The 23,942-nt window shown below is 39.2% G+C and overlaps 1 protein-coding gene across 35 annotated transcripts in view; it reads left to right on the forward strand.

Annotated features, from left to right (window-relative positions):
* Nucleotides 1-23,942, forward strand: part of DST (dystonin) — a 283,686-nt gene that overhangs the window by 99,083 nt on the left and 160,661 nt on the right. For 20 of the 35 annotated variants that reach the window (XM_015859196.2, XM_015859169.2, XM_032443498.1 and 17 more), the window contains 4 exons: nt 9,043-9,132; nt 9,655-9,753; nt 11,915-11,992; nt 14,229-14,321. In XM_015859196.2, the coding sequence (XP_015714682.1) occupies nt 9,043-9,132; nt 9,655-9,753; nt 11,915-11,992; nt 14,229-14,321 (360 nt within the window). Of the gene's footprint in view, nt 1-9,042; nt 9,133-9,654; nt 9,754-11,914; nt 11,993-14,228; nt 14,322-22,363; nt 23,446-23,942 lie in introns of those variants that run through there. The other 15 variants (XM_032443497.1, XM_032443499.1, XM_015859200.2 and 12 more) reach the window with 2 other exon arrangements.

Below are 23,942 nucleotides of genomic sequence, written 5' to 3' on the forward strand. Positions count from 1 at the left end.
GACTTGATAAAAGATGTTTTAACAATATAAAAGTAAAGTTCAGGTAAGTTAAAAGAGTATTTAGATGAGATATCTGCTTTCTTGTTGCACAGCTTTGTTCACTCAACAGTTAGGTTGTCAATTACAACAGTTTGTCGTTTTATTTAAGAATTCACAAAGCACTGGGGACTCCTGGAGTCCGGAGTACAGCAAACACAGTGCTTCTCTCCCAGGCAGAAGAAAAGAATGAGGAATTACAGACCTTACAGAGTAATTCACTCCCTAGGAAGACAGTGGAGCAAATTACTGAGCTATCAGTTATCTGACCTGTGGCTGGATGGCTGATCCCTGAAAGCAAGCAAACAAAGGGGACACTGTGTACCTGGTGTATCTCAAGTTTTTATGTGCTTGCACATGTAATCTCATTAGCAGATTACCATCCAAAGTTTGAATGAGAGGTTCACAGATATAGTTTACTTGGATATCATCATCCGTGACAGCTGAAACTGGCAAGAGGAAGAGCCAGGGCTGTCAGTGTGGCTACTGCCCCTAATGACATTAGGTGCTGCCGCAGCATCACCTGGCTCTAGGAGGCCATGCCAGTGAGCAAGGGCTGAGTACCCTCTGTTCTACATCCTCAGTTGAGGACTCCAGCTCTGTCACTTTGTACCTGTTGTTATATCCCAGGTTTTGTAGTGCTGCGGCTGTACCTTTCTCTGGCTCATGCCCTGTGTCAGTAGGATGTGTGCTCCTCACATTGCTGTGGTTCTCACAGGGTACAGCTTCTCAGTGGGGCTGATAATAATTGTACCTAGGAAGCTCCAGGAGCTGCAGATTTACTCCTCATCCTTTCTATGGACTAACACAGTGCTCAGGAGACAAGGAGATAGTTCACAGGTCTGCAGTCTCATAGGCACAGGTGACTCTTTTGTGGTTGTACGCATGTAGTTGTGAAACCTTGTCTGTCTGCTCCAGATGTAGATCTTTATGATGACAAAAGATTTGAAGACATCTGTAATAAAGCAATAACAAGATAAGCTTTCTTGGAAAATCACTAACAGGTTATGATTAAACTAGTTTGTTTAGTCTGAAACAGAGGAGACTGAACAGAGATGTGATAACACGTCCTCAGTATGTAAAAGGGTGGTTAAACAGAGGAGGGTGTGAACAAGGATAGACTTTAAGGAGGGAGCAACAAAAGGATCAGCCTATTTAGTTTTAAGATTAGCAAGGCAAAATACCCTCCTAAAAGACAGTAAACATAGTAAAACACTAAGAAGTGCATATCATGTTGTAGAATTTCCTTCATTTGAATTTTTGCGATTAGATAAGCTTCTCTGGAACACGTACAGGCTGCCCAGGGAAGCCATGTGGATGCTCCATCCCTGGAGATGGCCAGGATGGATGAGCCCTGGGCAGCCTGAGCTGGGAGGGGACAGCCTTATGCACAACAGGGGGGTTGGAACTTGATGGTCTTTATGGCCCCTTTCAACCTTTAGCCATTCATGATTCATTCTATGAAAAATCATAAAAGGCTGCTGAGGTGCAAAAGGGAGGTGGGATGGACATCTAGTGGATTAGTCATAACTGGCACAAGAGTTGTCAGTGAGCTGGGAGCATTTGTGGTACCTCACCTGATATCTGATGTGTGACATCTGTCCTTCATGCTCTCTGCGAGCTGTTTGTAGAACAAAGGTTACTTAGGTGAAATGGGTACTAAAACTGGTAATATGTGCTATGTAGGTTCTAAAGCTCTGTAACTGATATTTTTAGACTTTAAATTGTGACAATAGGATGGCAGATGCCCATTTTGTGTTAGCAAAAATAGATATCTACTGCTGAGTTTTTGTTTCTATACTATGTGAGCTCCACTGAGATATATTTGCTGATCCCAATACCCAGTAGCTGACCAAGGCTGTGAAAGTGTTAAGAACAGAGACAGTGCTATGATAAAGATGATAAGGGGAACGGGATCTATGCAGATTTCCTTACTATCTAGACCTTGGCTCCTATACTGGCAAACCCATGTTAGTTGATGTAGTCAGTTCAGAAAGATTTGAGATGTGTGGGCTGGAAGGGAGACAAGATTTATGTCTCCTTCATTGGCAGAAAGAAGGATTCTTGACACTTATGGCTTTCAGTTAAACTTTTTCTGTACAGTAATTATGCTTGAGATACCACACAATTACTGAAACCAGAAAAGGAGTTGTGAATATGCATGCCTGTGTCCTAGTATTTGCTACATCCATAAGATTATGCACCTGCTTGCATACTTGTTGATTTGGGGATTAGAGGAATACTGGAATGCATGTCATGAAACCAAATATAGGAACATGAGAAGTGTCAAGACAAGGTTTAGCCATGCTCTGAATTCTTGCTTGGTTTTTGTTTTGTTTTGTTTCTTCTTATATATATGTATGAGCAATGGTGTATTTACCTTAAAACCATGCAAAAGATTTTTTGTGTGTGTGATATTTCTTTATTAAGAATTATCCAGGGACGTACAAAACAATGAGCAAGACACAAGGCAGGGTATGCAAAAGCAATGCATTAGTCAGGATATCTAGTTCTCTGGAAGGGATGGGATGGTTAATGTAAACATAAAAGAATGGCTGATCCATGTTCAGAGACAAGGACAGGGCCTCAGAGGGGTGCTACACTCAGTTCAGATCATGAAGTATTAATGCTAGTGTGTGGAGCATTGGCCAGATGAAGGATTGGTCCAAGGATGAAGCCAAGGATGAATCTTCTGTTAGAAATCACTTGCTGTAAAGAAAGATCTGAAGTGCTGAACTTGCTCTGTATGAGAGGCTGGTTGAAAGGTAATTTGGGAAAAGAACTTGTGAAGTGTTTTATGGAATACCATTCGCTGAGCCTACTATTCAGCGAAATTAATATCCAAAGAGAAAATCAAACAGCTTGAAAATGACTGCTGAGTATGAAATAAAGAGGGATTTATTTTCAGTGGAACTACAAGAGGTGTTTTCAGTGCAATAGATCATCCAACTGGCGAGCAAAAGAAACAAGTGAGAGTAAATTTCTAACCATTGAACCTAGAAGTGGATTGATCAGACTTCGAAGGCACACAGGGGAGATGGAGCACAAGTTTTTTCTTTATACCATCTCACTGACCCTGGTTGTCTGCTGCTTGCAATCCAGCTGGGGTACAAGCTGGCATCTGCAGTGCATTCAGGCAGAGATGGAGGAACAGCACCATCTGCAGCCAAGTGCCAGAAGGTCACAGTTGCAGTACTAAGTAAATTATGCCATAATTTGTGTTTGCTTAGTTTCAATGGAGTGAATGCAGCTTATTACAGGACTCAGTACAAAACAATGACCACAACAAAGCTATATAGTAGGTATTATATAGGAGTTTTTTTGTTTCTCCAAGATTTCATTCAGATAAAGTTTTGCTTAAAAATAAGGAGATTAAAGAACAGAAGAGAGAGGCTGAGAGTATCAATCTGCACATAACAGCTTCTGCTCCTGATCTTTAGGCATGCCCTTGGGTTGGCCCTGGATTGTAAATCCTGGCAGTGCTGAGCTGATCTAAATTACCCAGGGTACTGGGGGCCTTGTGGTGTATTGAACAACACTCACGTATGTTATCTGCGACAATCAAAGAAGTCTGTAGAGCAAAATAACTAGTACTGAAGACATTTGAGGAAGCTGTCTTGCGTAGTAACTCAGTCATGTGGGGAATTTTAGACAAATCTGATATTCTGATGTTACTCTCAGCATTTAAACAAGGATGTTGTTGCAGCCTGTTCAGAGAATTTTAGGAAGATTAATGTAAATCATGCTGTGTGTACTGGCACGACAAATCTTCATGTATATATTTCTGCAGGTAGAACTGCCTATGTGCCTCCTTTATATATTCAAAGATGGAAGAACTGGAAAATACATGTTTTTAAAACTTGCAGAGAGCTCTTTCCTCATTCCTCACATCCAGTGCTTCTAGAAACAAGTATAAATACATTTTTAAGAAGCTGAAAACGTAGGGAAGCTCATCAGGATTTCAGGATCTCAGGCAGTGGCTGTGGCAGTTTTTGATAGTCTGAATGCTGGTGGCATTTTCTGTGGAATGGTGAAATTACAGCAGTTTTTGGCTGTCTGTGTCTGTTACCTCAGACAAAGTGTTTTACTGTTGCTGGAAAGTTGAAGCCCATCACGTGATCAAAAACGTACTGAAGTGAATGGAGTCTGAAATGATCTTTCTGTGGGCATCGAGTGAGATTCTTAAAACTTGAGTTTATTGTTGAACCAGATGCGGCCTGGTGCCAGCTGTCATTTGGACTTATCAGTGACCTCAGCAGTAATTAAGGACTGACCTTTTTTTTCCTAACACACCCGCTACAGTTCTAGCTTCTGAGTCCTCTCCTGTTTTCCCTTAGAGGAGCTGGTAATGCTTTGGATCTGAACTGTGCATTTAATTAACTTCACTTCTCAAAGCGAACAATGTGCTACTTGAAAAGGCTTTGCCGGGCTACATACTCTGAAAAGCCTCTGTTGGAGCTGTAGTGTTCTAATTCTTGGTGATGCCTGGGAATAATGCTGCTCATAGGCTTGTCAGCTGAACTTCAGTTTTTTTTTTTTCAAAATAAACGTGAAGCAGATTTTATTCTTGTTTTACCTGTTCCACAAATGATAAGAGAAGGTCTAGTTTGGCCTCTTCTCTTTATGATCACTACAGCCTAACTATGGCAAAGTTATAGTTAAAGTTTTCCCATTATTTTAAGGAATGTAGGTGTTAACAGTAGTCTGCTTTCTTCAACCTGTAAAAATGGGTCAGTTTTCAAGTGTGTGAGCACACCAGCCTGTCCTGGATCCAAGGCCTGCAGTTTGCCAGGGTCACTGCTGTTGCACCATTTCCTTGAGGGAGTTCCTGGCTGCCCTGGTGCCTGAGAGTAGCTGCTGGTTGTTCCTGCCTTATGAGGTTGAATGTTCACCCTGGCCTCTATTGCCTCTCCGAACATTCAATTTCCTTTCCTTTGTGCACTATTTAAATTGAGAAAGTGATTGCTTGCATCTTAGGTGCTAGACAGGAGCCTGCTGTGACATAACACCAATGACTGTGAGGTCTCTTTGCACATATGCCAGGTATGCATCTATTGTATATGCAGAAATGGACACAACACTATTTTCCTGCCAGGTTTTCTTCTGAAGCAGAAAAGGAGAGAGGTTCTTCTGTTTTCACATACTTTTACCAGCATATGTTCCCTCCTTGCTTTCCAAGACCAAGCAATTTTTGCTTGTGGAAGCAGCAGGGACAGGCTTTCTCATTTTAGCTGTAAGCATAAGCAATATAGTTTCGTTTTGTGGACATACAGATTTTGTCTAGTATCAGCACAATAAAAATATCAAGAAAAAGAAGTAAATTTCACCATAATTCTTTTTTTTTTTTTTTCTTTTTTAAAGAGTTGTGGTCAGGCTCCCTACCTGACTGTGACTTTATTGAAGTACATCAGTGAGAAAGGTTTTAGCTGACTTCACTTGCTGTGAAACCTATAGTCACAGCCTGTAGTGTTTGTGATTCATATAGAAGACAACCGTGATCCATGACAGAGGTATGTGCCAGAGGTCACTGTGCACGTTCAGTTCCCAAATTGTAGATATCCAGGGCTGTTGAAATGTATTAGGGTACTCAGGACACTTCCATGCAAGACTGACAGGAAGGGCTTCAGCAAACCATCATCTGGAGGAGAATTTGGAGGCCAGGTGAAATAATCCTCAGTGCATTAAATGGTCTTAGGTCTGTGCCCATGGAGTTGAACGAGGGTTTTGTTTCCTGTTGCTGTAAAAAACCAGTCAGACTGAAGGCAGTGGTATCAGGTTTGTTGTGACACCAGCATACGGAAGAGGCCCTGTAGTCCAGGGCTTTTAACTCCAGAAGGGAAATAGTACATGATAGCAACTTGATTACAAGGTCAACCAGATGTGTCAGGGGAATAGTATGACAAAGCTATGTGAGTTATGTGAAGTATTAATTTTCTGGCTTTTGGAGGCGGCAACCACCTTCATGGTCTTCATTTATAGAGTGCCTGACATCTTGGGATCTAAGGGCAGGATTGCAGTTCTGTGACTGCTACAGTTTTAAAAGCTGCTTTTATTACTGTCAGTGTGAGTTTCCCAATTCAGAGTTTAAGCTCACCAAGAATGTATGATACAAAAATATCTCATGTTTTATCAAGGGTGGAGCTTTGCTTGCCACAAACATTGTAGTACACATGCCAAAAGATGGACATCAGAAGATGAATCATCTCTGAAACAGTCCCTTAAATCCTCCCTGTTTTCTTTGACTGACAAAGCCATTTTGCTCATTTATCAGATGCCCCATAGCCACTAAATACTTTCCACATCCTCCTTAAGGAATCTCTTTTTAGCTTTTTAGCGAGCATGTCTTCAAGTGGTGGTGTAGGATCTCTTGAGAAGCACAAAGTGCTCCTTTTAGATGAGGCCTGCTGCTTTGGGTGATTGTGCTTGCTCTGTATCAGTTGCCCAGATGCATCTTTTTAGGTATACATCTGCTGCTAACAAATTGGAGCAAATTTCTTACTGTATTGTTCTGTGCTAGCTTGCCACAGTAGTAAATCCTTAAATAATCAATCCTCTCAATAATTGTCAGTCAATGGCAGAACTAGGACAGAAGTCTAAAGGTGTATTGCTTGTTGTGAGAGCTCTCTGCTGTTTTCCTCAAAAATATTACAAATTCATCTCTGAACAGCTTTCTAGAAGAGATAAATTGAGGAAGATGGTATTTTATGAATTAATTTGGAAACTTTAGAGTATAAGGAACAAACAGAAGGTAAACAAGTATATTTAGTGAGAGACAGACCAGAGGACAAATAATCTTTTGGCACAAATTTAGCTTGCATCTAAAGAGAAAATAAAAGTGTGCAGACCAGAACCTGTAGAACTTAATTTTCTCACAGATCTGTTCCTTGTCAATGTCATGAATGCTGAAAAGAGTGCGGTCTTGTGTACTGTATAGGTAGTGCTTCAGCAGTGCTGGTGAGTTGTCTTTTGTATATACCTTGCTTTCCTCTGTCCTTTACTTGATGTCTTAACTTGAGCTGCCAGCCTTCACTCTGGCTCTGCCCTGACTTGGGACTCTGCTCTCCAAAGGAAGCTGGAGAGTGACATATCCTGGCTGGAGGGGCAGAGGGGAGGGGGAGACCATCTCAAAGGGTTTTATTGTTGAAAACTTGCCTGCTTTTGTGGGAAGGAGTTTAGCACTCAGTTTGGATTGGTTCTTTGGACAACAGCAAAAAGAAAAAAGGCACTGTGGGTTAAAAAGTAAAGACCCTTGAGCATTTCACTCTTTCAGCATTTAGCGTAATCATATCTGGTATCAGGGGTTTTAATGGTATGTTTGAGGCTTCCATTTCTTTCCACCACACATATACTAGGAGAACATCTGTTTCTTTGTTTAGCTTAATAACACCTCAATCTTCCCAGAGAATTTTTTCCCTTGGTGGTTTTTTAAATTAATTGCACGCTGGATTTTTAATCACAACTGGGATTAAAATTAAATTATTTTATATGTGTGCATGAATGTGTAAAACCATCTATGTCTACTAGAGTGACGTTATGTATGTAACTTGGTTGCTTACGCAAAGTCTGTATTAATGTATTGGAAAATATTATCAGTTTTAATTCTTTATGGAACAGTCTTCTACATGACTTGTTCTGGCCAGTCTTCAACACAAATGTAAATATGCTCTCGTGTTATTCCCAGATAAGATGACAGTCTTCGCAAAAACAGGTTGCAGGGTAATTTCAAGTTGAGAAGTTGGAGTAAGGAAACCTGAATTAAAAAGCATTTATTGATCTAATCACCAGTATGAAGAGACAGTGGTTTATCCAACAGGATGGATCTAGAATTCTGCCCACAACTCAGATAAACAGAGCTATTATGTAAGGCCAAAGATCTGGACTGTTTCCTGCTTCCCTCATCATACACAGAGAAATGTTGGCAGTCAGGGGGATTCTCTTGTATTGGAAGTACAGCTTGTTTCTTATACAGATTATAACTTTAGAAAAGAATTCTGATGTCATGTTTTATCATCTGGGAATTTACGAAGTTTCTAATCTGACACCTTAATGGGAGTGTTGAAGAATCAATATTAAATTGCAGCTGAAAATACCTTAACCCTTGCCCTGGCTGACAGTGTCAAAAATCTCTGCTTCTGGGAAATCAGATCCTTTGTTTTGCTTTCAAAGTGTAGTGGACTGAAATTGTTAAAACTTCCAGAGAAGGTTATATTTGAGGTAGCTAAGCTAACTCTAAGAAACAAGAACTTGGCCTATGAGCATATATCTTCTGGCTTTGCTATGCCCATCTGAAAAGTTAAGGCTTTCGGCTGTTTCTCTTTTCATTACTTCTGTTTTCTTGCCCATGGTTGGCTTCCCAGGATCTGCTGGGAGATCCTAAGAGGCAAACCAACCCTTCTCAACCAGTTTTTGTCCAGTGAGGTCAGATGGCAAGGAATATCTGTCTGTGAGGAGCGCTGGAGCTGAGGATCTGGCTGCAGTGCCATCAGTACTATCAGTTGACCTCAGAAACTGATGGAAAAGGCTCTTGACTTCCTCAAATCAACCAAATATCCTATTTCTTTGAAGCGACCTATGAAGTGGATAAGTGAGCTGCTGGTACCTAGGTACCTGGAAAAGTTGATTAGTGAATATGGCTAATGTATATGGCTGGAGGCCAGAAATGCTTGTTGACTTTTGGTCTAACAGCAGTGAACTTGAGTGCTGAAGGTGATACACGCATTTAAGCAATAATTTGCTGTGTATTTTTGTCACAGCTCATTCCATCTAGCTTGTGCCATCTGTAAGTAACCATGATTTATACCAAAATAGGTGACTGTCTGGTGTTTAAATTGTCAGATACTGTTTTTTTGGTTGTTTTATGCATCCATTGCATGTAACTTGATACCATTTTCCTTTCATATTAAGGTGTAAGTAGGCATGACCATTACTAGATAACTGTGTTAGTATGACTGAATTGTATGGTATAAAATGAGATCTCAAGTTTTACTTTTGCATTTATTTGCACAGGTTCGGAAACATGTGAATGACCTCTATGAAGACCTAAGAGATGGACATAACTTGATCTCACTTTTAGAAGTCCTTTCTGGAGACACCCTGGTAAGCTTTTAAATCAGAATGCAGTGGTTTCAGTTTGTTATATATACATTTACGTGGTGAACTCTTTGGATGTTGACTGCTGGAGATGTCTGGTATTTTCAACAATGCGTGACTTGATACCAAAGACACAAGTTATTTTTCTATTGGTAAGATATTCCACCATGAATTCTGTGGGGGAGTGCTCTCTGTTTTCTTCATTTCTTGCAGTCAGTGAGACTTCCTTTTCTAGGGTATTGCACTAATGTTTCTGTTCTTATCTTTTGTTTGTAATTTTTCTTTTAACTTGTATCGGATGCTTAATATCTCTTCCCATTAAAGGGAGCAACTTACAAATAGCAAGGGTAAAATGTCCCTGAAATTGTCTAACACGCTCCTCAGATGTCATTTCCTTTCTCTGTGAGCATTACTTTCTTTGTTTGGTATTTGTTCTCTTCATTATGTTCTTCTTTTCATGCCCTTCTTTTCATTTGTGCTCTGTCTTGTGTCTTTGCTGTCCTGTCTCCTGTCTGTTATATTCATTAGCCAAGAGAGCGAGATTTTTTGAAGACCTTACGGTTGGTGAGTTCAACAGAAGCATGCGCGTATGAACAGCATGAGGATGTGGAGGATGAGGATAAGGGGGTAGGTGCCGACCCCCATAACTCTACTAATGTAGTGTTTGAAGTGTGGTGTCTCCTACAGTCAGTCAATTCTTAGTTTGGTGTCCTGCAGTAATTCCACAGAAAGTACAAAGAACTTGTGTGGCAAATCAGGTTATGCTCATAAAGTAGGTATGGCAAAGAGAAATTATTTGGCTCTTTATTATGAGCAGCTAAAATACAAAGGTTTATCAATATGTTACAAGGAAATCTTTTGTTTGTTTTGATTAGGTAATTAATGATTCTGTTAAACTATTTTATTTTTATTTTTTTTACTTACAATCAGTATTGCCAATTTGGAAGTAGTAGTGAAATAATCTGAAAAAAAATAATTAGAAACGCTGGTCTACCGCACCCACAGTGAGGTATTAACATTGGATAATGTTTTGAAATAAGGTAATTTAGAAGTGCAGATCTATTTCTCAGAACGTATCAAATTAATAGTTATTTTTTCAAAGCAGATGGTCAAAGTGGAGGTTACATGGCAACTCCGAGCAATGCTTTGGCTACCAAACGTGTGGATTGTTTATCTTTCTGGCAACTGATGCTGAATTATCCTTTTGCTGTACTTTTAACCATCCAGAAGGGAAATATCTACCAATAAAATATAAAATGCTGAGTGCTTGTTAGCCCAAGAAGCTGCTCCATGCTTTTGTAGAGCCTGCATTATTAGTGACTGCTAAAGCAGCTTGTTGTCGTAGGGCCCAATTACATTCTTGGCTCCATGTGTGTTGTGCTGCGGTTGTGATTTCAGTGGAAAATGTCTGCTTTTTTTCCTGAAGGCATAAGATAACTCAAAATGCTGCATTTTAGCTGTACATTGAAAATAAAATATTTCCCCTCTGAGATCCTCTTCCTTTATTTTGTGATAGTTTGGATAGATTATTTTACTCTCTCTGTTTTGGAAAATGAAGTTCCAGGTCTGCAATCCTTTGTTCCATCCATTGAAGTTTTTCAGTAGCGAGGGCTGCAGGGATTGATCCTGAGCTCTTGGCGTGAAAAAGAAGGAACTAAATCGAAGGTTCTATAATGGAAATTGAAGTTCTTTGTGTTTCAATTTATGCTTCTTATTCAACTCCATTTTCCCATGTTTTGCTTTGGAAAGCATCTGATACTCCACAGGGGGAAAAAAAAAGCGTGGACCGACAAAGGCTTGGGCATATGTTTGTATTTCATGGTGTCTGAGGAAATAACTCATATTCATGGCTGAGCCCTAGCAATTATAGTATGCTTCAGTTTATTGCGTGAAAGTTTGTGAAAAATCTGAAATAAGGAAGAAGAACATAAAGGATTTGGACATTGTGATAATGATAAAAATTTAACTGCTTTCCCATTGTTGATCTCTGACAGCTAAGTAAAGTGTTCTTTTTCTGTGTGATTCTTCTTCTTGGTGATTTTACACTAACTGCATGCAGTTCTGCCGTGCTTCCATTAACACACCACTCATTTCACAGATTCTTGCTTGAATGATTTTGATTTGAGAAAAGTTTCTAGCTTTTTTCCCCCCATGCTTTATAATATTTACCTCAAGCCGAGAGTTAATTTTTCACTCTAGGGCTATGTATTTTGTATTGTATATTTTTGGAGGAAAATATTATCGCTAGTAGAGGTTTTAAAATAAAGACGTATTGCTGGTATAATGATAATGCAGTCAAATGATATATAAACAACGTTGAAATTGTAACACAGCGTACAGAGGTAAGCTTTCTGTCAGAGAGTTTACCAGAGCAACATAAAGGCCCATGACATTACTTCTATTTTTCTTTGCTTCATAGCCTGTAAATCTTTTGTAATAATATATTGCAGTTTGGTTTCTGTAGCTAGGATTATGCGGGGCCTATTTTAGCCCTCTCAGCCTAAGTAGTACTTTGCAGTGAAACAGCCGTCTGCCACCATGGATCAAAGTTGCAGTTTGCACTGATTTCTCTTTCCACTGTACAAAAAAAGAAAAACAACAACAAACAAAAAAAAAACAGTTAAAAAAATAAACATAAAAATTGTTAAAGCACACTTTTCCACCAAAGGCACTGACTGTTGGCTTTGTTAAAAGTGTGGAGCTTAGAATATTTTACATGGTGTATTAAAAATCAGGCTGTTCTTTTGTTTGACAGGGAAATGTCATAATTATTGTTTTCCAATTTTAGCCCCGAGAAAAAGGTCGGATGCGCTTTCACAGACTCCAGAACGTCCAAATTGCACTTGACTATTTGAAGAAGCGCCAGGTATGGTGAAGTTCTTAGTAAAAAAATGTTAACAAAAGTTGCATAACCAGGAGCTAATAAATAATTAATAAAACCAAACAACAATCCTGCATTGTCTTTTGTGCCTGTTGTATAATGTCTGCTGGTGTACGGCTTCAGCTCCTGCTTGACATGATGAAGAGGGTTTTGGCAGATGTAATATTACACCAACCTTTTCTGAGCAATAACAAGATTCATGTGGCATAAGATGTTAAAGAGAAAATTATGGGGAAGATCCTTGGGAACTGCTTATAGCAGATCAAAAAATCTTCCAATGTGTCCAGACACCAGCTGTTATGCTGTTCTTTTTCCCCAGAAAATTATTTTTAGTGAAAAATGGAGATTCAAGGAAATTATAATTGTATAGGAATTACTCGTTTGCATTATATTTGTTTTAGGAAAACTTGCTCAAGCCTTGCTCCTGGCAAAACCCAAACTTGTGCCTTAGAGTGTCAGCAGTTATCTGGGCTGCGGAAGGTTCAGGTTTAATTTCATACTTAAAACAAGCACATGAAAACTACACTTGTTGGGTGGTTTTCCACTGTTGTGGAATGAGTTTATTTCCACTTTTAACTTTCTTCTAGAAATTTAGAGTTCTTGCTACTAAGAAAGAATGAGTGGTTACATGAACTGATGATGACGATGGCATTTTCAGGCAGTAAGGCCTCTGGATTTGTGCTGCACCATTCCTTTTTTCTGCATGACAGACCTTACTTACAAGTCACAGGGCATGTAAAATCAGATCATCTTCATGTTTAAAAGCGTTCAGATACTCCTGGGAGCAGCGGGTCTCCATCATGCAGGTGTTGATTGCAATCTGAGAATTGGTGTGCTTTCTTCAGCCTTCCGTCTTCATTAATGTGGCTATACAATACCTTATAAAATATTTGTGTGGTGATGGTGTTCTTGTATGGAAATTGCAGCCCCTCCCCCCTCTTACAGGGAATCCTAGCCTGGAGTGAGGATTAGGAAAGGTTTTGAGAGCAAAGGGGCTTTTTCAGTCTGGGGCTCAACTCGGGAAGGGAAGGTGGAGTTAAGGAGGCATGGTACTCTTGTTATTTCTTTCTGTTTAGGAGGTAACTTGCTCAAGATGGCTCTATAACTTTCAGTTGCAGTTCTTTAATGTTAGTTAAGGTAGAGAGATCCTATATACAAGAGCCTGACCTGGGTGCATGTATCAACAAAAGGGGAAAAAACAAACAAACAAAAAAAGAAAGCAAATTAGACTATCATATCAAGCTTTTCCAGACACAAACAGCTTAAACATTTGATTGTCTTCCATTTCTTTTCTGAACAGAAAAATACACTATTTTTTTTTTTTTTTCTTCCAGAGAGAGCAGTGGAGTTTTTTGTGTTGTTTTGCTTTGTTTTCTTCCTAATAGTTAAGATGATGTCTGCGGAGCAAGAAGAGAATGCCTTTGCATGTTTCGTGTTGATAACAGGGTATATGTAGAAAAGCGTATGCATGTAAATTTACTAGCATGAGCATAAAATATATTTTATCTGAGTAATTATTAATTGCTAGGCTGATTGGACAGATAAGACAGGAAAAAAAAATAATGGAAACATAAATTATAACCAAGTGTAATTTATATATGTGCTCTAAATGTGAATGTATTGGAGTGGGAAAAATACCAGATTTTGTTTTAACCCTGCTTTTCCATGTTCACAGCTTTCTGAATGAGTAAAACAGCAGAAGCAATAATGATCTTTGTCATTATTATGTCATTTCTTTGAATTTGATAGCAAATTCATGGTCTTATCAAGCCAGCTTATTGTGTTTTATCAGGCTAATTCTCCTGTAGCTTTATCTTTGATACAGGAGAGTGTGGAGAAAGCCAGTGATAGCTTCCTGAATTTCAGCATTTCCCTGAGTTTGATACACTCTAGTTACAGATCAGTGTGTTCTTGTAATCCTCTGCCCCATCCATCACACTTTCCTCCTTTTCCACAGGCTGAGATGAAGGGTATTTGGCACAGGGAGCAGATTTGTTGTAGTGACAGCTGAGGAATCTCCTAAAGTTGGTGTGGGTGGGAGAGGGCGATTCCTGGCAGACCACAGGCAGCTAGAATTTTATTCCTTCCAGCTTTGGAGAAAGTAATGTATTAGGATCAGGAAGTGAGTAATGCTTCATTTATAGCCACGCTTCTGTAGTGCACTATGTATTTTTTGGCATATTTATTTCAATTCTATGTGTGCTTTCTTCCCACGTGGCAGGTGAAACTGGTTAACATTAGGAATGATGACATAACAGATGGGAATCCCAAGTTGACTTTGGGGTTGATATGGACCATAATTTTGCACTTTCAGGTAAGCCTAATTTTACTTGGCAATTTGTTTTCATTCAGATTCCTATACACCTCTGTGATGAATGGATCAGGTTTCAATGTCAAGACACCCTGTGCAAAAGTCTGCACTGGGTCTCTAATGTGTATTTGAAGGTTTTAATAACTCTTTTCTGATTATGCAAACTAAATCTGAAGGCGTAGTTTGCTGTCTGATTTCTTGTCTGTAAAGTGCTAGAAAATTGCTTGGTATTGAATGTTACTAATAGCAATAGTTGTGTTCCTTTAGCACATGGATAAGGAGGCCTTGATTTATTCTAAAGACTTATTTTGTTGAACATTAAAAATATTTTAAAGAGTTAAGTCTTGCTTTGTTCTAAAAAAGAATTTCTCTGCTGATAAGAGCATTGTAGCAAGCACTACTTTAAGCAGTTTTGAGCAGTTGGTAATGCTTCAGCATTTGTTTTGTAGTACAATAAACGTGATGGTAATGTGGGGTCACACTAGGTGGCACTCTGATTGTTGTACACTGTACAATGATTGTGTACAGTATAATGCAGCCTTACAGTGTGTGGTGTTAAATTGCTCCTCAAAATGAGGCCTTCACAATGACTGTGGCTGCAGATGATGTAATTCAGATGACAGATAATTCCCATTTACTGACTGCAGCTTTGTTAGCCACAGTGTTGGTGTTGTGCAGGCATTTGAAATGACTGGAAAATTAGAAGATTATACAAAAAAGCACAGTTCACTTAAGTGTATCCTCCGATGGATTTATAATTGGAAAAAACACCTTTTTTTTTTTTTTTTTTTTTTTTTAAAAGCTCTTAGGGTATTATTTGCATTCTTATAAATTGTAAGGAGGAACAAAAGACCCAAATACAGCCCACACTGCTATGGACTAACTAGAGCTAGCAACGCAGCCACAGGCAGTGCTCCTGGTAAAGGAGAATCCACAAACTGCTTGCCATTGGTCAGGCCCTGAAACTCCCTGAGCCTCCTTCCCAGTCATCCCAATCTTTTCCACACACTTTTCCACACTTTTTGACTTTTTCCACACAGTCAAAGAAAGAAAGAAGGCCGGGCTTAAGTGTATTTGAGAATGACCAACAGAACAGAAAATGAATATTGCTGTGTTTTAAGCAACAAAGGTTGTTACTGTGATAGAAGCAGATAGTGGCAATTAAACTTGAAATCAATATATGTTTTATATTTATGAACCATATGGATAGACTTGCAAGATGAATTTTTTAGTTTTTCTTCCTATCCAGAGCACAGGACATCTGGTACAATTTTGAGTGGTTGTAAAATGTAAGGAAAGCTGACATTAATGTAATTTCTACCTGTTTAAAAAAAAAAGAAAAAAAAGAAAAACATAAAATGACTCATTTAGGTGAGCTGGCGTTACAAGGATTTTCCACTGTATGGTAGCCAGCTCCATGTCAATGAAGTACATAGGAACATTTAAATTGTAGCTGAAACACTTACTTCACTTCATCCTGAACTCCAGTAACTGCCATGTAAATCTTTACCGGTGTAATTCAGATCTTGTAAATCTGTCAGCTTTCATTTTTCTTGAAAACAATTTGTAAAAAAAAAAATCTGTTAAGATGTTTTTAAGAATGAATAGAAGGACTTAGACTGAATATTAAACCTCTATAATACATATGAAGTAACTGAATAGAAGGAATTTTTGGTGAACTATTTTCTATCTTTTCAATATAGACAGAATCTGCACTGTATGCAGAAGGGATTCATACCATTATAAATGCTTTGTGCTAATCTGTACCACCTTGGCATTTGCCTGCACAGCACTTCTTTTGAAGAATTTGGTACTTTGTTGTCATTGATACCTGCTATGATAAATGCAAGTTCAGAATACATAAGGAAATTCCTTAGAATGTCTTTAGTTAGACCTCGTATTTTCTAATCTTCACATTAGATTTTGAATGAGGAAAATATCTGTCTTGAAAAGGCTAATAGGGATAAAGTGTCATGGCAGTAAGTGATTGTGTATGGGGTAATTCTATATAGAAGTTGGGAAAGTTTTGGTGAGATTCAGTTTGAAGTTAAGACACCTAAATCCAGGTGCATGTCCGTATGAATTGTGTCTGAATTCTTGCTATAATCTGATAATCTGGTTTAGTCTGTACAGTTGATGTAAGCCTGGAGTCACTGAACTTGCCAGCTTCTAAGGGCTCCCTCCATCTGATTAAACATAAACATCTGTTCATGTTCTAGATTTATGAGACGCCCACACAAGTATTAAAAACATGACAGGTTTTATAAAAAACCCGCTGTCATTTGGGAGCAGACTGAAACTGGACAGTATAAACTGCATTTAAAGTAGCAGTAAACATGTTTAGAAGCATATTTGAGACCTGGAGGTTGGTTAGTAAAGTGGGTGGAGCATGGTGGAGATGATGGCTTATCCTAGGTTCTGCACTTACAGAACAATTCAGTTTCCTGTCATAGACTCTTACTGTGATATGCAATGATGCATCGTATCATCTGGGCTACCCTTGCAGCCTGGAAAGCCAACCTTATCATGAACTGCATCAAAAGAAACACAGTTAGCAAGTCAAGGGAGGTGATCCTGTCCCTCTGTTCTACACTGGAGGGACATTATCTGGAGTACTGCATCCCAAGGCAGAGTCCTCACTACAGGAGAGATGTGGAGCACACCCAGAGGAGGGCCACTGAAATGATCCAAGGGTTAGAATGCCTCTCCTCTATGAGGACAGGCTGAGAGAGCTGGGACTGGTAAGCCTGGAAGAGAGAGGACTCCAGGGGAACCTTACAGTGGCCTTTCCAGTACCTGAAGGGGGCCAAAAGGAGAGCTGGGGAGGGACTTTTTACAAGGGCATGTGGTGACATGACAAGGGAATTTGCTTTAAACTGGAAGAGGGTAGATTTGGATATTAGGAAGAAATTCTTTACTGTGAGGGTGGTGATGTACTGGAACAGGTTGCCCAGAGGGGTTGTGGATGCCCCCTCTCTGGAGGCTTTCAAGACCAGGCTGGATGGGGCTGTGAGCAACCTGGTGTAGAGGGTCGTGTCCCTTCCAACCCAAAGCTTTTTTTTTTTTTTTTTTTTTTTTTTTTTTTTAGAGTAACCTGTCATTTAAAAAAAACAACAAACTAAGCAAGTACTGAAACCTTAACTTTTGAGCATCCAAAATTCAAGGCCTTTAAAAAATTTGGAACTTACAAGTCACAACTCATTAAATTTATTTATTGATTTTTAATTTCTCTTTCATCATTTTGCAGTTTAGTAGTTCCTGTGAAATGCTTTTTCTTCCACTCTACCCAGCTCTCTGCTATGAGGACAGAAGGTTACTTTTTCAGGCTTCAATTTGTAGTGTTTTTGTCCAGACATTATCGTGCTATCCAGACCCCACTTAGGCGAGTTGTGCTCTTTCTCTCAGACTTCTCCAGGGCACGTGTTACCTCTTAACATTTATCATGTCAGGCAGCAAATATTTATTTCACTGTTGGTTCCATGTGACCCTTCAAGCAAAATTCATTCTTTATCAATCTGCCACAAGGCAGTCCTCAGACTGTTCACTTGAGCTAGCAGTAAAATGTTTAAGTATTTTAGGGGAAAAAAGCAAGAAAGCTGGATTTATTTCTAAGTAACTTGGCTGGGATGGGTGACAGCTATCCAGCCTCTTCTGAAGTTCCTGATACCCTGTTACCATGCTTAGGTGTTTGGAGGCTGCTGTTCAGTTAATATTATTTCAGAACACTCTTGTGTTGATTGTGAAGGCTTTGGCGTTCAGGAGGGGTCTGGAAAGTGGCCAGAGGAGGAGACAGGTGAGAGGTTGTAGCCCATTTCAGTAAATGGCTTCTAAAGTGGAGGAATGATGGGATGTTCTGGGACTTCTGCATCTTCCTCTGTTTCAGTTACTCTGGTGTTAACTCTGTGATAGGTCACTGTGAAAGAGATGCTACCTATGCTACCTATTTTTCACATTGCTGCCACAGGAATAGAAACTGAGATCTGGATCTGGCCTACCCTTGCTGTTCTCTTGCCATGTATTTCTTGTATGCCAGGAGCAGCTGGAACTGGCCTCTGGGTCTTGTCCTACATGTGGGTCTTGGATCCCAAGGATTGAAGTTTAATCTGCTTTCACTTGAAATTAGCCAGACCAGTTTCAGGTCTGATCTTCTCAAAGGTTTAAAGATGAAGCCGTACAGCCAAGTGTCTATTCTCTGACTGTCACTTGTCAGAGAGTAAACTGGATTCCACTCTGGAATTGTAAGTCCCAGTGTCAGACTGATCATTCAGTATTTGATGTAATACATTTTTCCCGAGTTTTATTTGTGAGCTGATCTCCCAACTTTCTCTTCCAGACCCCTTTGGCATTTTAGCAAAATTGGTAAATTTCAGCTAAGAAAATGAGCATAGAGTTCTGGGAATTTCTGGGATTCATCTGAGTCAATGAAGATGAGAGGCATTAAAATTCATTGCGGAATCATATTTAGACTTTACACCTAAGGATTGCGGGCTATCTGTAGCAGAATAAGAGTTAGTAGTTAGCTCATCCAGTCGGTTCTGTTTAATCCCATAACACCACCACCAATGAATAAATTCCTCTCTCCTCACTTTGCTAAGAGTTGTCTCACTGGATATAAAACCTCTCTCCTGACAGATCAGCTGTTCAGGGTATGACTTTTGGTGTTGCAGTGGTACCTGGAAGCTGGGAACAGCTCTTTCACACTTTTAACAGTGTTGGGTTATGCAGCTCAAACAGATCTGAACGTTACCTTTTGCTTATGCTGGGAGGCCTTTACTCCTTGTTTTGCTCTCTGTCTTTTGCTGTTTAAATTTTCACTTTCTTTTTGGTTTATAGTTTATGTTTGCATTTCTGTCATTCTACATATGACCTTTGGACTGTGTGATGCAATGCTTTTGGTTACCTGGTATGCTGTTTTGACACGCACCATTTATGTTAAATGCTCCATTGCTTTTATTGTGTTGCATTTAAGGAAGAAAAAAAAAAAAGAGAGACGGGAGAATCATAGAATCACAAGGTTGGAAAGGACCTATAAGTCCAACCATCCTCCCTTTACCATACCTACAGAAAACCCCTAAACCATATCTCCTAGCTCCGTATCCAGACGCTTCTTGAACACTGCCAGGGATGGTGACTCCACCACCTCCCTGGGCAGGCTATTCCAGTGCCTGACCACTCACCAAGAAAAAAAGTTCCTTCAGAACTGAGAGAACTTAGATCTGAAAAATAGCAGAAGTGCATTCCTAGTAGACTTTCCATGATGTTTCTCCAGGATGAAAGACACAAGGCTCTGACTGGCAAAGTAAGAATAAATTTTCCTGTACAGCGTTTGCTAGCTATATTAAATGAATGGTAGAGTGTAAAGTAGCAGTGTACCAACCAAAGCTGGCTGGCCTCAGCTTTTTGCATACTATGAAATGGAAATTTTCAACAGCTTTGCTGCTTTAATGTGATAGATTTGTTCAGTGTTAAAAACTTTTCGCAGTCCCACATCTGATTAGTTATGGAAATCTGCTGTTTAAATGCAAGCGAAACATATAAATCTTCATGAGCTGTTTCATGTCTTGATGTTAATTTTTTGTTTGCCATGTCTTAATGTTTACCTCTTGTTTGTGATTAAGCATCCGCTAAGACAGATCAAATTGCAGACAAGTGTTGGTCTAATCCTTTATTCATGTTATACTTCTTAAAGGTTTATGTGCCAGAAAAAGTCTTAGTAATTTCCCTTTAAGACTTCTGGCACTGGAGAGTATGTGTGGGGGTCTTTGGGTGTTTCTTTAATAAAAGCAAGACATTAAAACAATAAACAAAAACCCCAATGTCTCAGCAAACCATGACAATATTTTTAACACCTTTGCTCATGTGAATCTTTGACTTCAGCCAAGGCTGAGCGTCCATTTGGACAGTCAGATGTGTGGGACAAATCCCCTGGCACAGTCAGCATCCTACTTCACTTGGATGTTGTGTTTCTGCTGTAGCAGACAGGTTTAAGAAGAAATTTCAGGTTCTCTTTTCCAAGTCTCCAGCTTAACAGCCCTGTCTCTTTGTTGCTGAGACCAAAGTTATGACTTCATAGAATGTCTGTAACTACAAGCAGTCATTTAGTCTTTAGTTATTTGCACTTCTTCTTGTCATATTCTCTGAACTCTGAATATGACTTTTCATAAATTAAAACCATAATCAAAAATGAAGCCCGACTTAAACACGGTTTGTCACTTCTTTTTGTACTTGATCTTTTCTTTGGTTCAGGGATGTAAATGAGGCATCAAAAAGTTACTTTTTAGTTCACAAAATGCAAGGAATAATAGAACTGTTAAGAGAGGTGATAGTTTTCTCACTCAGGAACAACTGGTAAGCATTGTTAAATTGTATAAGAAATACATGTTTCTTTCCTTTTCCTGGGAGATGTGGAAATAGAACTACAATCTTACAGATGTATTTGGAATAGAATGCATTTGTTCCTAGCTAGTTCTACTGCACACAGACCAGCTGCTTTCATCTATAATGGTGTGGAATACGCAGCAGTAAGCCAAGACTGTTAGAAGCAGTGAGCCTTTAACCAGTGTTTGCAAACTGATTTTTGTGTTTTTGCTGCCAGTGTTTTTAGTTGCACTTCAGATACATCTGATTTGCTGTTAAATTTTTACAGTGCATTTATTATTATTATTATACAAGAAATATTATCTCTGTGAAGTCACTCTTGGTCTTTTGCAGAGCAAAGTCTCAAATCTTGTCATGATAGAGGGGAAAGAGAGGTAGATATATATTCAAGCATAAAAGCCATTTGTTTGTGCAAACATAATGTCTCCCTTCACAAGAATTATATTTGATTTTTCTGATGTTCTGATGAAGAAGGACTAAGTTAGGGCTAAACTCAGTCCCATGTGGTCTGAAATCTGGGCCGTGGCAAGAAGGCAGTTTTCCAAGGTGACCAGAGTACAGCTTTTACTGTGAGTAAAGGGAGCAAATGTCACAGCCACACCTTTATGTTAAGTAAATCACAAGTGCAAATACAGATCAAGGCCGTGAAAGAGAATGCAGCCATAACATCTACTTTGTCAATATGTAGCTTCCACTCTAGCAGATTATCCTGTAAGCCTTATTCTGTAACAGCTTTCTAGTCCATTAGTATTACAGTATACTCTTCTTAGAAATTATTTGCACGCAGGCAGCACTTTTTAAACCTTCATTCTGGATCCCATTGGTAAAAAAGTTGTAACATGTTTTGGTGAAACTTGTCCCTGGGTTATAACATCCCCGGATTTCTTTACTGCAGATCCTTCTAAAATAAAGTAGGAAAGCACAGTGACAATGCCTGATGATGCTTAGCAAGTTACTTGGCAGCTCTTTGTGAGAAAACATACACATCTAACCCAGCAGTTGCTATTAACAGATTTTGCATATTGGTAACAAAAAAAAAAAAAAAAAAAAAAAAAGAAGCAGAAGCTATTTACAGAAAAGCGGTATGGGAGAAGAAAAAAGCTTGGTTTTAAAAACATCAGAAGAGTATAATTTGAACATATCAGAGGCATAAAAACTTTTCTTTTTGCAGACAGTTTTCTAGACAGACTGTCTCTTTTAGCCTCACCTTTCTCTGCCAGAAGTTTTAAATCTGCTGTAGTGTTCCAGCCCTGAATACACAGCACCGCCGTTCTGAACTCATATGATAGTCATGGAGCAGCAGGTTATTTATAGCTGACAAACCAGTAAAAATCACATAAGCTGCTATGAAAATTCTGCATACAAACAAGATACAAACACGCAGCCAAAGCAATCTCTAATCACTCATTTTAATCTTCCTTTCTGTGGATCATTGGATACATGCTAAAAGCGTAGGCAGTGAAAAAGTAATTTGCTAACTAAATCACTTCAGCTATTTGCTGTAGTGCTTGCTTTCGGATTTGGAGTGGAGCTAATAGTTTCAAAGGTTACTGCATATTTTTCTACTTTATCTTGCTTGAGTTACCGAAGGAAACAGGAAGTTAAAATGTATGCAAGATTTTTCTATTGCTCATAAGTGCTATGTCATCTCTGTGAAAGGCCATCAGCCTTCCAGCCTAGTGCTGCTGCGGTGATGTTTATTTAAGAGGATTGGTGGCCAGAAATAAGCCACAGTGTCTAATCAGACACAGGCCCTGCCTGGGCACGCTGCCACAACATTTATTGCGTGTGCATTTCTCATAAGCAAAATGGCTACGTACTGAGGAGGATGGAAGGGAAGTCTGGAAGGAATTACAGTGCAAACTGCAGTTCTTAACTTTCTGAGGAGGATTTAAGTGTATGTAAATATACCGGAATGAATGAGGCAGTGTGACTGTGGGTTTCTGAAAGCCAAATGGGTAATGTCTGTGGATGCGTAAGGGCTGAAAAGGAAGAACAGTGTTTAGATCCTGCCAAAGCTCCCTTAAGTCCAGCTAAACATTCCCCTGGAAGAAAATATTTCAGAAGAAAATCAAGAAAGAAATCAGCTGACGAGAGACCAGATTCTTTACCAGCTAAAGAAAATGAAGAAAAAAGCCAATATGAAGTGGGAATTTCTGAAGACATCGAAGATCTCCCGAAGGGTATGGAATTGGCTTGCTCCTTACCACAGAGTGTAACGGTGGATGGTAATACTTTGACCACGAGTACAGAGCTTGCAGCTGATCTTGTTAAAGTAGAAGTTTTACTGAGTGAAACCAACAGTGATTCTCGCTGTCAGGACAGTTTTCCTGGTGATAAGCAAAGGCTCACTGAGTCTGCTGAAACAGAGGCATGGTTAAACGAACGGGACAAGAGGAGTTCAGAGAAAAGCTGTTCTTGGAAGAGGAAATATTCAGATGAATTCAAGACAAGAGAATTAGCATTTCTGAAGAGAGCAAGTGGTCTTTGTTATGAAAAAGCTGTTAGCTTGGATTCTGTTATCCACCTTTTAGGCAAACAGCACAAAGAAACTGGGTTAAACAAAACTTATGGCAGAGTTGTTGAAGATGCTCTGGAAAGCAATAAATCTGAAAAGTTGCATCAGTTGCTTTCTAAGAGAAAAAGTTATCCACTTCTTGAACAAAAGAGATTTTATTCCTCTGATGATGTGTTTTCCTATTTGCCAAAAGAAAAAGCGATCTATAGCATTCCACCAAACAGGAGCAAGGTAAGTCTTTGGCACAGTTAGTTTGCAAGTTATCTCAAAATAAATATTGGAATAGTATTTTTTTCTGTGTTATAAAAATGCCCTCATTATGCTGTATGCAAATTGTTAACACACGCTGTGATGCTTCTGTAGTCAGTCATAGGACAGGATGTATTGCTTGATCTTTCTTATAAATATACCTTTGTACTTTGGGAGTATTGATCTATCTGTGTGCTGTTTTGCTACCTGTAGTTTGATTTCTTTCCTAATTTTGTAATAAGATTCCTTTCCAGTAAAACCAAGGTGCAAGGTTAGTTGCAGGCTATCTGAAGGAAGACAGGTTGTTGTTAGTATTCATGCTTACCAGTTCAATTCATATTACTGATCCCACCCAACACATCTTTAGTATAACTGAGATATGTCAGTGTGGGTCAGATGCCAGTAGAAGAGTACAGTACAAAACTAGTTTCCCTTGCTGTACAGGGATATCTGAGCTCTGAGTGCTCAGAGAAAATGGG

The sequence above is a fragment of the Coturnix japonica genome, chromosome 3, assembly GCF_001577835.2.
Source record: "Coturnix japonica isolate 7356 chromosome 3, Coturnix japonica 2.1, whole genome shotgun sequence".
NCBI classification, from domain to species: Eukaryota; Metazoa; Chordata; class Aves; order Galliformes; family Phasianidae; genus Coturnix; species Coturnix japonica.